The 17,144-nt window shown below is 45.1% G+C and overlaps 1 protein-coding gene across 4 annotated transcripts in view; it reads right to left on the reverse strand.

Moving 5' to 3' along the window:
* The window catches only part of ANKRD44 (ankyrin repeat domain 44), a 319,359-nt gene that overhangs the window by 26,777 nt on the left and 275,438 nt on the right, over positions 1–17,144 (reverse strand). For all 4 annotated transcript variants that reach the window (XM_046018760.1, XM_046018759.1, XM_046018757.1 and 1 more), the window contains exons 17-18: positions 13,561–13,632; positions 3,041–3,242 (exon numbers count right to left, since the gene is read on the reverse strand). In XM_046018760.1, coding sequence (XP_045874716.1) covers positions 3,041–3,242; positions 13,561–13,632 — 274 coding nt within the window. The remainder of the gene's footprint in view (positions 1–3,040; positions 3,243–13,560; positions 13,633–17,144) is intronic.

Below are 17,144 nucleotides of genomic sequence, written 5' to 3' on the forward strand. Positions count from 1 at the left end.
CCAGTCGCTTCACATTTGCAGGAAAGCGGCCCTAATGCTGGCCTTGACCAGCCGGGGTCAATACAAGGTCGCGCTCCTGGGGCGCGCCAGGCGAGATACTACTTTGCGCAGTGGTGGTGTCTCCAGGGCAGGGAAGCCAGCCTCCGGGGACGATAACCCGCTGGGCTAAGGTATTTCCTCCAGCTTGTTGACTGGAACCCACAGCCTTACAGAAAACATGGCTTTCCATCGAGGGAGTAGGATGAGAACAAATATGTTCAAAACCCCCAAGGTGACCTTCTCTCCTTTCTGAACAATGCGAACACCATAAAACGCGCTGCTTTTACCCCACGAGGGAAGGGAACAGCCGCAGCTGTGTTCGGCTGATGAAGGTTCTTCTAAGAGCCGCGTCTTACATTTTGATTGCCCGCGGGTGGTGAGAGAAAGCGAACTGAACAGCGGCACGTCTTCCAGGGACAATGCCCATTAGAGTTAGTTCACAGTCCTCGACACAACTCAACTGAACGGCGGGAATAATGCCCACATTGTGCAGACCGCAGCATTGAGCTCGTCCCGCAGCGTTCCGGTTCTGTGTCTCAGGAGGACACTTTGTGAACCGGGTACGGGCAATACACCGCTGGGGCTGCTGTTGTTTTCTCGTTTGAAAAATTACACTAAATCTCTTGCCACTGGTAAAACACGCAAGAATTCAACGGATGCTTACAAGGACATGATGGGCAGAGGACTGATAGCTGAACAGTACAGACAGTGGGGCCTGAGAAGGCAGGTCCCGTGTGTTTTCATGGATCTCTCTTCCCATATCAATTTGACATTCTTGAAATACTCATAATCCTAAGTGTTCCTAAGACGTTTAGTTTTTCGCTACACAGAAAAAGAGAAGAAAATCATCCAGGAATGCTGGAGAACAAACCCATTTCTAAGGTGGTTTTTGTTTTGTTTCGTTGTTTTGTGGGCGGGGTGTGGGGTTCCAAAGCCACTGCTTTAGCTCGTGGCCCTCGGGTAATTTTCTCTCTACTACAGAAGTGTAGCAGCACTAGAATTCTCATTCGCTTCCCACACACGTTTTCCCCAGCTGCCTTCTAGCAAAAAGACGCTAGCATCTCCTTGGGCTGCGCCCTGCGCACTCCAGCTTGGTCTCAGACCAGCCCGGTCTCTCCCCAGCGTTGAGTGACAGCCATTTCTCATGTTGCTCACAGGCCACAACTGTCACTGCAACTCTCTGTGCCAAAACTCTACGCTCCATCCTGGCTCCGGGCCCTCCCAGTACTCCCAGAATTTGAAACAATCAAACTGCCTCTCAAATTGGAAAAGATTCTGGAAGCGCAAGCAAAGCTTCTGCACAGCAGACATCTTGTGGAGAACAGAGTCAAAGGACAGCCCGAGCGTCTCTAATGAATGACGTGAGGGAAATCCAAGAGGAGTGAGTCGTCTTGGCCACCAGGGGGCTCCATTGGCCCACAACCCGTGTCACGGTGGCGAATGCACGACTAGGATCATCCTTCATTGTTTACCGGTATACAAGGACAATGTCCCGCCATCGAAATAGGCCTTTTGTAACTGGCAGGAAATACTGTACATTGTAGCTAAAGGAGAATGTTTGCCATAATAACATACAATTCATCTTTAAGGAGAATTAAATTTGAACTTTATAATAATACCAAGAATGCCCTGAACACCAAACTTCACAATGATACTTTACAATAATGTCAAGAATACCAAAACACAATGTGTGATGGGAAATGAGAATTTATCGTTTAACCTTACCAACCATTACTGACCTCATGGCTCAAGTTTTTTCCAGGAATAATTGTTTCCAGGTAATTAGGCAATACCATGTTTTTTCAATCTCTATATTGCTTTTCTTCAGTGGTTTGGAAATTCAAGGATATATATGGAAATAGTTTCACAAGAACTAACATTTTTTTTCCAAGTAACAAGAATCAAGTAACAAGTCTTTTCGAAAAACTGTCTCTGCTTCTTTGTTCCCCAATCCACCCATTATTCCATGGTCTGAATAAGATAGTTATTTCTCCTTATGAGACAGGATCTACCATCCTGATCAAAGGCTGATATCATTGAATTCCTGACCCAAAAGGAATTCATGCCTTCGCTGAGCTACAGGTTCTCCCACGTTACCTTTATATCTGTGTATTCATCCAGAAATGTCTTGACGGAATTTTATTTTATGTCTACTGGAGAAAAGTCCCAGAAAAGGCAAATTACTTACTTTTTGATCTACACATGTACTTTTAAGAGTCTCTATTTTTACACATGATGCATCAAGAATCAGCACCAGAGCAAAAGCTAAGAAGCATCATTTAGACTGGCAGAATGATGTACCGATTAGATTGCTGTCTGATGACTTTTTATGAAATAGCTGTGAAAAAAATTGTTGATTTTTTGCTATAAAACGCTGTGTGATTTTGTCTTTGTAACTCATTGGAAGATGACATTATGCCCTGCTTCCTCTTTAGGAAGTTTTGGGATAGCCACTGGTCAAAATTCTGAACTCTCTTCTGAGTTAAGAAGGCAAGATAGGGTGCGGAGGATTTTTAGGGCAGTGTTTCTGTATCTTCCTTTATATGATAGCATAATGCTGGATCTACATCATCATACATTTGTCCACATTCACAGAAGGGAGAGCACCAAGAACGGACCCTAATGTAACCGAGGACTTTGGATAATTATGATGGGTCCCTGGAGGTTTAGCAATTGTAACGAATGAAACACTCTGGGGAGGGTTACTGGTAATGGGGAAGTCTGCGCATGTGTGCGGGTGACAGGAAACATATAGAACATCTCTGTACCTTCCTCTCAGTTTTGCTGTGAACCTAAAACTCTTCCAAAAGAGGAAGGCTAGAGCCTCTCTGGCTAGAGAACACTAATCCTGTTCAAGTGGACAGTGGGGCCAAAAGCATTTTGGAAGAGTGTAGGCAGAGTTGATATAGAAAGAAAACTGAAATTTTATAAAAGCGGGGATGAAAGGAAATGCTGCCATCGTTTTCCTTCGACTTGCAACCGGACTCCTGACAGGACCCACCTGAGGCATGGAGTGGGGTTCTTTTGGTTACATTGTCTTTCACAAAGATGGACGCGCCCTGATTGACAAGTGCTTCCACACACTCTGTGTGTCCCTTAAAGGCAGCCAGGTCCAGAGCGGTGCGGCCTTTCTCATCCCTGATGTCCAGGTCCACCAACGACTGCAGAAGGACTTCCAAGGCTTGGTGGTGCCCGTTGTAGGCCTGCAAGGAAGAAACTACCGCTGAAATGCTCGCTCACCCCAAATCCCACAACCACCCACGTGAAGGGCTAAGCCTCCCGGGTCACCACTGGAGACCGCTCCAAGGAGCTCACCAGAAAGAGGCTGGGGATAATTATTGAAACAGACAAACCGGAACGTCAGACTGAAAAATTATAATGCATAAGCCTCAGGCTACATATGAATTCCTGCAAGTTCTTTCTTGTTTGTGAAATAATATGTTCCAGAGGTACTAAATATATTCTTGTATTTATATCTACCCATCTAATAATCTAACACAGACTAGCAGCTGAATGAACTAATATAATCTTCTATCAGTTCAGTCCCAAACATACTGACACAATCAGAATATTTTGGGGGCGACTTCTCTGTTAAACTGGGGGAGGGGGGAATCATTAAAGACAACGTGGACTTGGTAATTTATCGGAAGCACAGAGATCTGTTATAGTCTAACATTTTAATTTCTAAGCACGGGACCCCGGGCAAGTTTCTTAATTTCACTTAGAGTTTGTTTTCTCATCTATAAAATGAGAGCAATAAAAGCTGCCTCCCAGGAAAGAAAAAAAGAGATAAATTCACAAGGTTGTCCGTAATATCTTGTGCACAGTGGATGCTTCCTCCTTTCTCCTTTACTTCTCCCATTGATTATTGTGAAAACACAGACACAATGACAGAAATACATTCCTGTGTACCAGCAGCAAGTTCAGGCCTATGATGAGGTCCTATGCTATGTTAGGTCAAGAGGCTTCCCACTACCAAGACACAAAATCAAAAGACTGAAATAATTTGCATTAAGTCTGCAAAGTTAAAAAATGTATGTGCACACACAGGGCAAAGGACATCGGAAATAAACGAAAGAAGAGGGATAAGGATAGGCAGCGGGACTGAGGAGGAAGAAGGAAGTAAAGACGGAGACACAGAGAAGACCTGCCCCCAGTGTCCTGGCCAGCCAGGGTCCCCTCTTCCGTGGGCTGCACCTTTCCCTTCCCCACTGCAGCCGTTACTCAAGGCGCAGCGTGTCTGAAAAGAAGTTTAGCACAGACAAAAGGACAATATCTCTCGTGCACAAAAAGCTCTTACGAACCATTTCAAAACTTCAGAAAATGTACAAAAGGGCATGAAAAGACAGCTCACAGAACAAGAAATAGGAAAGGCCAATGAACAAATGGTGGAAACACGTACATTTTTTAAGGTGCTATTTTTCAACTACCAGACTGACAGTGATTACGTTTGGTCACGTCCAGTACTAGTTAAGACATGGCAAAATAAAAGCAGGGGCCCCGGGGTGCCTGGGTGGCTCAGAGGGTTAAGTCTCCGCCTTTGGCTCAGGTCATGATCTCTGGGTCCTGGGATCGAGCCCCACATCGGGCTCTCTGCTCAGCAGGGAGCTTGCTTCCCCCTCTCTCTCTGCCTGCCTCTCTGCCTACTTGTGATCTCTGTCTGTCAAATAAATAAATAAAATCTTTTTTTTTTTTTTTAAAAAAAAAGCAGGGGCATGTGGGTGGCTCAGTCGGTTAAGCGTCTGCCTTGGGCTCAGGTCATGATATCAGGGTCCTGGGATAAAGCCCCCTTAGTCTCCCTGTTCCTTCTACCTACCCCCTACTCCCTGCTCATGTGCTCTCTCTTTCAAATAAATAAATAAAATCTAAAACAAACAAAACAAGACATGGTGAAAAAAGCAATCTATGCTCTGTTGCTGGTGTACGCTGTAACATTTTGTAGAGACAAAATCTATCAAAACCTTTTTGAAAAACTAAGCCACAGACAGTATGTATAACATGGCCTCATTTATATAAAAAGCAAATACACCCAGATATATACGTATCTATATCTATGTATACTTCTGTATTCATACAAAATTTCAGAATATAAAAGAAGGTGGGTTATGGACACTGGGGAGGGTATGTGCTATGGTGAGTGCTGTGAAGTGTGTAAGCCTGACGAGTCACAGACCTGTACCCCTGGGGCAAATAATACATTATATGTTAATTTAAAAAGTTGAAAAAAAGAAACTGTTAATGGTGGCTACCTCTAGAAATGGAAGAGAAAGTCATGAATATATGGACTTGTTTCATTTTACTTGTTAAAAAATCATTTGAATTTTTCCCCTAAGTATATGTTAACAATTATATCCAAAACTAAATATAAAAGGATCCATAGAATTTTAAGAGTCCTGATAGGAATTGTTTGAATACTTTCTCTTGACATTATTTTTGTGAATGATTACGGTTATTATATATTATGTAGTAAACATATATGTTACCTATAATATGATGTATAACAATTCACAGGCTGATGAATCTCAAATTTATTTCCCATTTGTAACGTCTCCTTTTACTTCTAGACTTGTATATTCAACGCCTATTGATAGTTCCACTTGAAGATAGGCCTCTCAAGCTTAACACGTCCCAAACCAAATTCTTAATTTCCTTCCCCAAACTTGTTCCATCTGCAGCCTCTTCCAACTCAGGAAGTAGCAAGGCTATGCTTGTCGCTGCCCAGGCCCCAGACTCTGGAGTCGTCTGTATCTCCCCTCTTTAGCCCAGAGTCGTAGCCCTACACGAGGGCTCTGGGACACTAGGGCAAGGAGGTGTTGAAAACAGCCTTAGGCTCCCCATGCTAGCTCTGCCAGGCCCTGCACAGGGTGTGTTTGCTGAGAGGAAGGGATCCCTTTTGCTAACCACACAGAGGTGTCTCCAGGTTCTCAGGCCCCAGGCAGGAGAACATCTACCTCTGCATCCCTGTTCTAATCCACACACCTGTAGCGGGGCTAGCGGCAGCCCTCAATGCGCCATCATCTCTACTCTTTCTTTAAAATATATCCAGAATCGACCCAGTTCTCATCATAGCGCCGTCCTCTTTTGCCGGGATTGCGGCGAGGGCCTTCCTTTCATCCTCGGACAGTGCCCCCTTTTACCCATTCAGGTGAGATCTCTTAAAACCCAAGTTGGAATGCAAGTTGGTATAGCCACGTTGGAGAACAGTGTGGAGATTCCTCAAGAAATTAAAAATAGAGCTTCCCTATGACCCTGCAATTGCACTACTGGGTATTTACCCCAAAGATACAGATGTAGTGAAAAGAAGGGCCATCTGTACCCCAATGTTTATAGCAGCAATGGCCACGGTCGCCAAACTGTGGAAAGAACCAAGATGCCCTTCAACGAACGAATGGATAAGGAAGATGTGGTCCATATACACAATGGAGTATTATGCCTCCATCAGAAAGGATGAATACCCAACTTTTGTAGCAACATGGACGGGACTGGAAGAGATTATGCTGAGCGAAAAAAGTCAAGCAGAGAGAGTCAAGTATCATATGGTTTCACTTATTTGTGGAGCATAACAAATAACATGGGGGACATGGGGAGATGGAGAGGAGAAGGGAGTTGAGGGAAACTGGAAGGGGAGACGAACCATGAGAGACTATGGACTCCAGAAAACAATCTGAGGGTTTTGAAGGGGCGGGGGGGTGGGAGGTTGGGAGGACCAGGTGGTGGTATTAAGGAGGGCACGTGTTGCATGGAGCACTGGGTGTGGTGCATAAACAATGAATTCTAAAACACTGAAAAGAAATTAAATAAATTAAAAAAAGATTTAAAACCCAAGTTGGACATATCAGTCCTTGATGAAGACTAGTCAGTGGCTTCTTACCTCCTTGATAATAAAATCCAAAACCATTCAGCCCTTAGGATTAGGCCTCCTTCAACCCTGATCGTCAGCATGCTGCCTCACCCACTCTGTCCAACCACACCAACCCCTTCTCCTACCCCGTGGTTAAATACATGCATTTCCTCCTCCCGGCTACCACATTTTTTTCTTTTCTTTCTTTTGCTTTTCTTTTCTTTTCCTTCATTTCTCCTTTCTTTGTTCCTTCCTTCCTTCCTTTTTTAAAAGTTTATTTATTTATTTTTAGTAAGTTCTACACCCAACGTGGGGCTCGAACTCACGACCCCAAGATCAAGAGTCTCATGCTCCTCCGACTGAGCCAGCCAGGCGCCCCGTATCTGTACTTTCTATTACCTGTCTGAAAAGCTCTTCCAATGCTCTCCTGGTACTTCTGCTTCAGATATCACCTTCCCTGGAGGTTTTCCCGAGCCAAAAAGCAGCCCTCTGCCCTCCACCTCAGCGTATCACCAGACACTCTCGTCCCGACTTATCCTGCTTTATTTTATCTTTATAGCACTTATTACCACTTGCTATCTGCTACTCATCTGTTGGTTTGCTGATTCCCTCTGGCTGAAGGCACTTCGTGTGTATTTCTCACTGCTGTCCCCTATCACGGCTGGCACGGACACCAGGTGGGTGCAGACACTTGATTATTTGGTGATTAATGACTGAATGGAATGGCTGCTATTATCATTTGTTAGTGCTCATAGTAGAAATACAGACACACATCTTAGACGTGTATTTTTTAAGTAGCAGCTATTTACCCCCCTAAACACTCTTTTTATCAGTGAAAACAACAAAACACGCACTGTTACTTAATTTGGCCAAGATCACCTATTAGGTGACCATGTTCAAATCTGAAACCCAAAATCTGTGACCACTAAAATCTAGGCTGTTAGGCAATGTCTTGTAATTTTCCCAGTGAATTCACTGAAGTGACTTTTAAACAAAATACCTTTATCTCTAACAAATATTGAATCAAAAACCTAGACCCCCTCCCCATCCCAGAAGGAGGCTTAAGACAGAGATAAAGTGACTTGAACGGAAGTAGGAGGCAAAAAGGTGCACACTGGGGTTAACTTTAAGACTACTGTTCTTCGACTACACAAACTGCCTTCCTTGATACGGGAAGACAAACTCCCCTATGTCCACCTTTCTGATCTACACTTGCTGTGCAAACCGTAACTGCAAGATTGTAAGTCTTCACTGTGACCTAAAATTTGCAGCAATAGCTCAATCTACTGAGCCCTTGCTTGTGTCAGGCAGTCCTGGACACGAGACACCTCCATTAATTGCCACAACAACCCATGATTTGGATACTAGAGTTATCCCCACTTTACTGATCAGGACACAGAAGGGCAGAGACGTCACCCAGCTTTTCCATGGTCACTCAGCCTTACATGGCGGCGCTGACGTTCAAAGACAGACCAATCAGATCCCAGAGCCTGACTGCGGGCTTTTCATGAGCTCCTACAGAAAGGGTGCAACAGGACCAAAAGGAGTATGTTTCTTTACCTCTTGATTGTACGAAATTTCAAACTTGTACAACGAGAAGAGGCGAACGTAATGAATTTCTACGTACCACCTGCTTTCAGCCATTACCAACTGACCACAGGTGGTCTGAAGCCCGCCTGGGAGGCCCTCTCCTCCGGTAAAAAGCAGTGGTGCTCGGAGGGTCTACGTCGGGGTGTAAATCAGTCTATCTCACGTTCCTCTGGGCTTCTCTGTGACTTATGTGAAAACTGACTTTGCAAAAAACACTTCTCATTTTAAAGTGTCACGGCAGCAACCAATTTGGCTGATGTGGAAATCCCGACTTCACACCAAAGGGCAATGCATTCCCCGGAGAGAGCAGCAGGGTCTGCAAATGCTGGTTCCTTTGGTGCCAGTGACTACTGTGACCAAGACAGTCAACGTGTTCATTTCCATCAGTGTAACTTGGCCGAGGAAAATAGAATCGGCAACTCATAAATTGCATGTGTACCTACAAAACACAATGGCTAACATGTTCAGATTTAAAAAAGAGAAGACACAGGGGAAAGAGAAATGGACGTAGGAAGGAAGCCAGTGTGAAGGCATGAGCTCTGCTCCGAGCAGCAGAGTCACATTACAAGGCACTTGAGTTAGGTGCTAAACTTGTCCCTACACTTTCTCCTTTAATCCTCACCACAAAAAATACATCCTTCAGCCTGTGTTAAATTTAGAGGCTTAATTTAAAAAAAAAAAAGAAAAAAGAGTGCCCCTCTGGTGATTAGGAACGCTTCACAATCCTATCCCATCCTTTCTTCTGTATCAGGCACTTGAAACTCTCTTAAAGACAGAATGGTTGAAAGGCCAGGTTTACCCATGAGTTCTTCTCATTTCTCACCCCTCGTCTAGCTTGGCTTTTAGCATGCAAAAGCATGACTTCACAGAATTGAAGACATAAAACTACGTGCACTCAACTTTAAGGGCAATTTAAGGGAAATGATGAAAGTAACTTTGATTAGACAAAGAACTTTCACTTACTGCCACACTTTAGAGCTCAACCTTGTAGACAAAGGACCATGCGATATGAAATTTGGTTAGGGTTAAATGCATGATTCTGTCTTTGGGCAGGCATATGGTTCTTGTATACACAAAAGTATACGATGAAGCTTTAAACTCTTCAAGGAGGCTCAGGTAGGCAGGAAGGGAGACCTTTCTCATGTCAGCAGCACATGATGCAAATTGCCCTATTTCTCTTTCGATTTCCATCCTAAACTAGCTAATTAATAGGTAGTTTCACCAATAATTTCTGAAATTATTGGAAGAGATAATCACAGAAAAGAACAGACATGCTCGTTCAAAAAGCATGGAATTCTTTGGCTTTCAATAGACAAGCCAGTTCAAACCTTCACAGAGGTCAGCAATCAAATATTTTAACTTTGCTTTCCTGAAAAATCTTCTTAAAAAAATATATATTGTTAGGTAACTTAAATATGTCTTAAATACAATTAATGCTTTGAACTTTTCAGATAGGAACGGAGGGCAATGAGGAGAAAGAATCTGGGATCTCAACAGAGTCCACAAAACAATGGGTCCATCTGGAATCTTGACAGCTGGACCCTTTCATTTGCATAACCTTGCTTCTTGATTTAATTTTTTCAAGTGGAGGAAACATTTATGAAATTCGCTGGGTTGATAACCCTGGAGACTTGAATCACTCAGCCAGGAAATGGTAACTCAAGGCAGGTCAGGTTTCTTGCGGCAGTCAAGGTTTGGGGGCATCTGGTTCTATTTCATTCCTAGAATTCATCTACGGAAGAAATAATGTGCTTTGGGTTTTTATCAAGCTAATTCCCACCAAGGCCCCTGGAGAGGGTGATGGGCATACTTGCAGGGTTCTTGAAGCAAATAATGATTTTTTAAAAGGCGTTAGCATTGAGAGGGCAAGAATAACATAGTTTTAGAATTGATACATGCTATCACCCTGGTCAAAGCCATCACCATCATCAACATCAACATCAACATCAACATCACTTCCTGGTTGTCCTGCTTCTGTGTTTGTTCCCTCGTGATGTAAACTCCACACAGAAGCTAAAGTGATCCTTTTCAAACAGAAGTCATCTCATATCATCTGTCTCCTCAAATGCTTTTCTAATTTGCTCCACATAAAAGTTGAAATTCTGGGGCACCTGGGTGGCTCAGTGGGTTAAGCCGCTGCCTTCAGCTCAGGTCATGATCCCAGGGTCCTAGGATTGAGCCCCACATCAGGCTCTCTGCTCCATGGGGAGCCTGCTTCCTCCTCTCTCTCTGCCTGCCTCTCTGCCTACTTGTGATCTCTGTGAAATAAATAAATAAAATCTTTTAAAAAAAAGTTGAAATTCTTACAATGGAGGCCCTCCCCTGGCTCTCCAAGCCCTCCACAACTTGTCACCCTGCATCCCCTGCCACTCTCCCTTCCCCACGCTGCTGCTCTGGGACCATGCCAAGCCTGCCCTTACCCCAGCAACCCTGCCCTTCTGCCCAGAACACTCTTCTGTCGGGTGTCAACATGGGGAGCTCGTAAGGTCTCGTTCAGATGTGAGACTCTGTGCTACACAAAGTAGAGCCTCACCTGCTGTCTCAGCGCGTCTTACTGGTCCCATCCGTAGCACGGGCAGCACCTCCTGCCACCGGTCATGTTACAGATCTCCTTGCCTACTTCCCTCCTAGACTAGAAACCCTGCAAGGACAGAGGCTGGGTGCTGTTTACCGGAACCTCTCCAGCTTCCAGAACAAGTGCTCAGCACACATGCTCAGTGTGGGTTAAATGCGAGATCGAATCGTCAGCGTTAGTGAGGATGAGGCTAGCCGACTGCACCTGTGTGCCAGGCACCGTTCTAGCCGCCTGACGTGCATTGCCTCGGGTCACCTCCACAATGGCCCTATGACAGACGTACTGCGATTCCCTCATGTCAAGGGTGAGGAAACTGAGACACAAGGGTCAGGTGTTTGGCCAAGATCCCACAAAAAAACAATTAAATAAATTTACAAATTAGACAGGGCTTGGGAGTCTTTAACTTACTCCTTTAATTTACAGGTGGGAAGACCACGTCTAGGTGAGCTGTTCACGGGAAGACTAGGGGCTGGGAGCTCCTCTCTGAGTGCACTTCCCAGGCGCCCGCCAGCGGCGGAAGTGCCAAATGCCCAGTTCTCTCCTGACAACACGCTACCCTGTCTTTCCACAACCAGAAATCCCAGATCTCAGCAGAGCAACGGACGCACGGTAAGCACCCAACAATAACTCTCAGGGAAAAAAAAGAGATGACAGAATTTGCGGGAAGCTAAGAAAGTCTCTTCTCAGATTGCCAGCAGGTGACCCCACTGATAAAGGGCGTGTGATCACCGAAACTGTGTGATCACAGCGTGTGATTCTGCTGAGATCACTGAAACTGTCCTCTCTCCAGGCAGCTAATGCTGCATGTGAATCCTCCGCTTTGGGGGACCTTCCCCGGGGGCAGAAGATGGTTGGGCAGAGATTCTAGGGAGCAACCTTTAGGGCAACCTGTACTGAGAGCCGAGAGGTATGAAGCTTTATACATGCAAATATCCACCATCCATCCGCCTCTCCCACTCTAAGTCCATCTCCGGAACAAAGACGGATGCTCATTTTAGCCTAATTTCACCAGACTCAGAATGTGTGCGTGTGTGTGTGTGTGTGTGTGTGTGTGTGTGTGTGTGGTGGATGTGTTGGTGGGCGTGGCCGAGGGTGGTGACCGGGATCAGCAGAGGTGCTGGCGACCATGTGGGGAGACGGCCAGCGAAGCCGGGGCTCCGGCCGGTGTGACCAGCTCATCTCAGCCCTGCTGGGGTGGGGTCATGCCCTCCCCTTGCCGGACCACTTACATGTGCCCATCGACAAAACACTCCCCTCTGTTCTACAGAATCTCATCTGTTTTTCATCAGAGTGACGCTGAGAAGTGCTTTTACTGGATGGTATTAAGTGACTGTCCCAACAGTTCAATTAGAGACCGGCCCCTTTCCGCTCTTCTTAGAATTCAGCCTCCAGGGGCGCCTGGGTGGCTCAGTGGGTTAAGCCTCTGCCTTCAGCTCAGGTCATGATCCCAGAGTCCTGGGATCGAGCCCCACATCGGGCTCTCTGCTCAGCGGAGAGCCTGCTTCCTCCTCTCTCTCTCTGCCTGCCTCTCTGCCTACTTGTGATCTCTGTCAAATAAATAATAAATTAAAAAAAAAATCTAAAAAAAAAAAAAAAGAATTCAGCCTCCAGATACGCCCAGACGTCATCGCTGTGGCCGTGGACTCGAGGCCCCACGTTGCCGCAGCACCTTCTACAGGGGAGCTGCTGTTGCTGGGTGGGGCTGCCCGTCCCGGAGGCTTCTAGAGAAGAGCTGGTGATTACCAGCTGCTAGCAGGACACCGGCTGAGAGAAAGTGGTGCGTGAGTCTGCCGGCTCGGTCACCCCCGTGGGGAGTTTGGGGATCCTTGCTCTGAGCTGTTGCGTTTCCCTTCAATCAGGGATGCGAAGAGGAAGCTCTGCTGGTGACAGGATCCGTCTTCCTCCCCGCTCTGCGGTCTCAGCCAGTACAAGCATAGCCTCATCCCTCCTACCAACCAAACCCTGATTTCCAGCACAGGCAGGAACAGCCGAGTTGCATTTATGCATCTGCTCACCTCACTCTCACAAGTTTGTGTTTAAATAGCTCACAACTTTTTAATGGTGGAATTGGGGATTTGGGGGTAGGCTGTAGACCCGTGTACGGTTGGCTACAATCAGACCTTTAAAACCAAAATGTGTTCTTCAAATTTCCTCAATGTTTTTAATTGAACTATTAGAGAGTAATAATTGTAAAGACTGTTAAAATGTATAATAATCATTTATTAAGTACACTGTGGTAAAGGCTTTAAGAAAATTGTCTCTTTTCTTTTGCCGTCATTTGACAGCTGGGGAAACTGAGGCCCAGATGGGGTAAGTAATGTGTCTGAGGTCACCAGGGGGTGAAGTTGGGATTAGAATTTGAGTCAGTCTTTCTCTCTGCAGCCTGTGCCTTTACCCATGTACTGTCTTCATTATTAATTCTTATTGTGTTACTATCGTTTTGAGAGCAGCCTAGTTCTAGGAACACCTGGGTTCTTTTTGTAACAGAGGAAGCCCCCCCCGGCATCTCACTTACGGCTAAGTGGAGTGGACTCTTGGTAGCACCGGAGTCTGAGTCTTCAAAACCATTGCTGGTTCTTTCTAAAAGCTGTGAAGACAAAAACAAAACATGTGTACGTGAGTAAAATTTGCAGAAGGAATCCGCCTTCATGGATATGAACGTTGACGTCAATGCCAAAGAAGCTTCAATAATGTAAAATATGATGCTTCTTAGCAGTATCAGAAACCTGCCGCAGCACGTCCGAATGACCCACTTTTAAAACGTTGTGCCTGAACGAAGGAAAAATCGAGATGTGGTCTGGCAGATTCAAACACGGTGCCTTTAGACATTTACAATCTGACCCGTATTTCCATTAATGAAGCCAACTCATTAGGTTTTTTTCAGAACTTCTCCATTCTTTGGACGTAGCATATCTAAAACAGATACTCTAACGGAACCTTTCAACTTCTAGATCATCTCAGGATTTGCTGATGAGAAAAAGGCTTTCATACTTGAAAGATGCTCAGCCTCACCCATCCAGGAAAATAATTCATGTTTAATCCACTTTTCACCCAGCAGATCATAATACTGAAAAATTTTAATACCTAGTGTGTATTCCATTATCAAACACACATTTACTGGAGATAGTGTTGGAAGAGACACATAAGTCTCCTGTTCTCAGGGAGCTTACATTCTAGGGAGGGAAATCACAGATAAACAAATACAGAGATAAGAAAATACCTGCTAACGACATGATATAATGAAAATAAAATAGGGTGGTGGGATATGGATGGCTGGGAAGTTACTTAACAGCTGATGATCAGGGAAGTCCTCTCCAAGGAATGACAATTAAAGTTAAGATCTAAATAAAAAGAAGAATTAAACCAAGTAAAAGTATGGCAAGAGAGTATTCTGGAGGAGGACACTGCGGAGAAGGGTGGGTACAAACGCATCGGGGGGGGCAAACATGGTGAGTGGAAGGAACAGAAAGGATAGTGTGACCAGGGTATGATGTTGGTAAGGGTATCAGAAAAAAGACACTCTCATGAACTCTTCGAGGGAACAAATTGCTAAAACCTTTCTGGGCAATTTGTGCATAAATTTGACCCTAGGAATTAATTCCTAATAAATAATTAGACAAGTGCATGATGATGCATGTATAAAGAACGTTCTTCAATGAATATTTGATGAATGATTACCAATGTGCCTAGCCTAGACACTGAAGATTCAATAATAAATAATATATTAAAATATCCATTTTCTTCAGGGGGAGACAGGCGATAAAAGGAAGAAGTTATGGTTAATTAGAAAATGGTATGTGCTATGGTAAAAAATAAAACAGGGAAGGAAGGTTCAGAGAGCCAGAGGGGAGGTCAGTTTGCAACTCAACAGGATGATCAGGGAAGGCCTTACTGGCTGAGAAAAGTCTTGAGGGTGATGAGAGAGCCTTGTGGACATCTGGGGAGGAGTATTCCAAGCAGAGAGGCCAACAACTGCCACATCCCTATGGAATAGGCGTGCTTAAGAACATCCAGGATGCTGGAGCAGAGTGAGCCAAGGGGAGCATAGGAAAGGAAACCAGAGGGATGGTAACAGAGGGGGTGGGAGTGTCATCAAAAGCATTCTGGATTATTCGAAGAATTTTGACTTTTCACCCTGAGATGGAATTTCAGTGTAGTGTAGTGTTTTTTTTTTTTTAAGGTTTTATTTATTTATTTGACAGAGAGAGAGAGAGAGAGAGAGAGAGAGAGAGATAGATCACAAGCCCGCAGAGAGGCAGGAAGAGAGAGAGGGGGAAGCAGGCTCCCCACCGAGCAGAGAGTCCGACTCGGGGCTCGATCCCAGGACCCTGGGATCATGACCTGAGCCGACGGCAGAGGCTTTAACCCACTGAGCCACCCAGCCGTCCCTCGGTGTAGTGTTTTGAGCAGAGGGATGATATGTTCTAACTTTAAACTCTAGGGAGGGCACTGAGAGAACCTAAGGCAATAGCCCAAGAGAGAAATAACAGTGGCTTAAAGCAGTGGAGAGCAGTGGGGTTGAAGAGAAGTAGTTGGATTGTAGATATTTCAAGAGGTAGAATCAATAGGATTTCCTGATGGATTGATTGAATATGAATGTAAGAGAAAGATAGAAGTCAAGAAGGACTTCTAGGATTTTATCTTATGCAAATGGAAGGATGGAAGTTCCATGAACTGAGATGGAAAAGACCAAGGGTGGAATACATAGTGGGAGAGAATGAAAGTTTGGTTTTGGAAATTGTGCTTTGGAAATGGTAAGTCTGAGACGTTTTTAAAGTATTCAAAAGTGCATACCAACCAAACAGCTGTTGGGCACATGGGTGTGGAGTTCAGGTATTTAAAGCTACAGGATTAGATGAGATGAGTAAAGTAAACAGAGATGAGAGATGAGGAGAGACTTGGAATGATGAGGGGGAGACAGCAGGGAGACAGACTGAGCAGATGATCTAGAAGGAACACCAGGAAGTGTGAGGTCTGGAAACCAAATGAAGAAGGAGTTTCAATGAGATGAGTAACCATGTCAGAAGTCCTAAAAGGTCAAGTAAAATGAGCCCTGAGAATTGACCCCTGAGTTTGGCAACACGAGACTATTAGTGACTCTGTGAAGAGCACTTTAACAAAACACTGTTTCTATGAAAACAAACAAACAAACAAAAAAATAGAAAAACAGACAGCAACAGAGATGGGTTAAACACATCGAAGTGGGACAGGGACTTTGGGGGAAAACGGCAGAGTGGGAGGTTTGGAAGCTCACCTCATCCCGATATAACTAGGTAACACCCTTATCAGTGTAAATAACCCAGAAAACAATCCAAAGATTGGAGGAACAGACTCTCCACAGCTGTACATAGAGAAGAGGCCACATCAAAGAGGGTAGGAAAGGCATATATGTGGCTGGGAGCTAAATGGACCTGTAGGACTGTTGGAGGGAGGGAGGAACAATGGGGGCACAGAGAGGGGAGAGAAACAGACCCTTACACCAAGCACCCCAGGCACAGGAGCCTGCACAGGGAAGACGAATCCCCATAACATTTGGCTTTGAAAATAGGGGGGTCTAATTTCCCGAGTTCTTATGATCGGTGGGACTTACCACCTGGAACTTTAAAAATCAGTGAGCTCAGCTCTAGGAGAGCCAGGAGGGTGACAGGAAGTGGAGTCCTGCCTTTACAGAAACAGTACAACAAAGAGCCCAGCAGAGGCAGCACAGAAGCAGCAGTTTAAAAAATGCCTGGGATATACACAAAGATTTATCTACTAATCTCACAACATGTGCTAGAGGGGCAGGAATTTTGGGGAGGCTATTCTAAGAAAAAAAGAGTTGGCAGGTATCATTATCCTCGCTTGTCCCCTAGCCTAGATACACTGACCAACATTTTCCATCTACCTTGCTAACAGTACCCCTGCCCTAGTGTGCTTCTCCACACCTGCCCCTTCAATATGTCCTTGGCCGGAGCCCATCCAAATTGGTGCCACAAGCCTGGTGGTGTGCAAGCAGCCCAGACAGGAGGCAGTGCTACATCAGAGTGACTCCTTCCCTGGGGAGAGGGGAGGATAACGACACACACCAGTCTACTGTGGCTCCAGCGCTGGGCTGGGAGC

This window comes from Meles meles, chromosome 9, assembly GCF_922984935.1.
Source record: "Meles meles chromosome 9, mMelMel3.1 paternal haplotype, whole genome shotgun sequence".
Lineage (NCBI taxonomy): Eukaryota > Metazoa > Chordata > Mammalia > Carnivora > Mustelidae > Meles > Meles meles.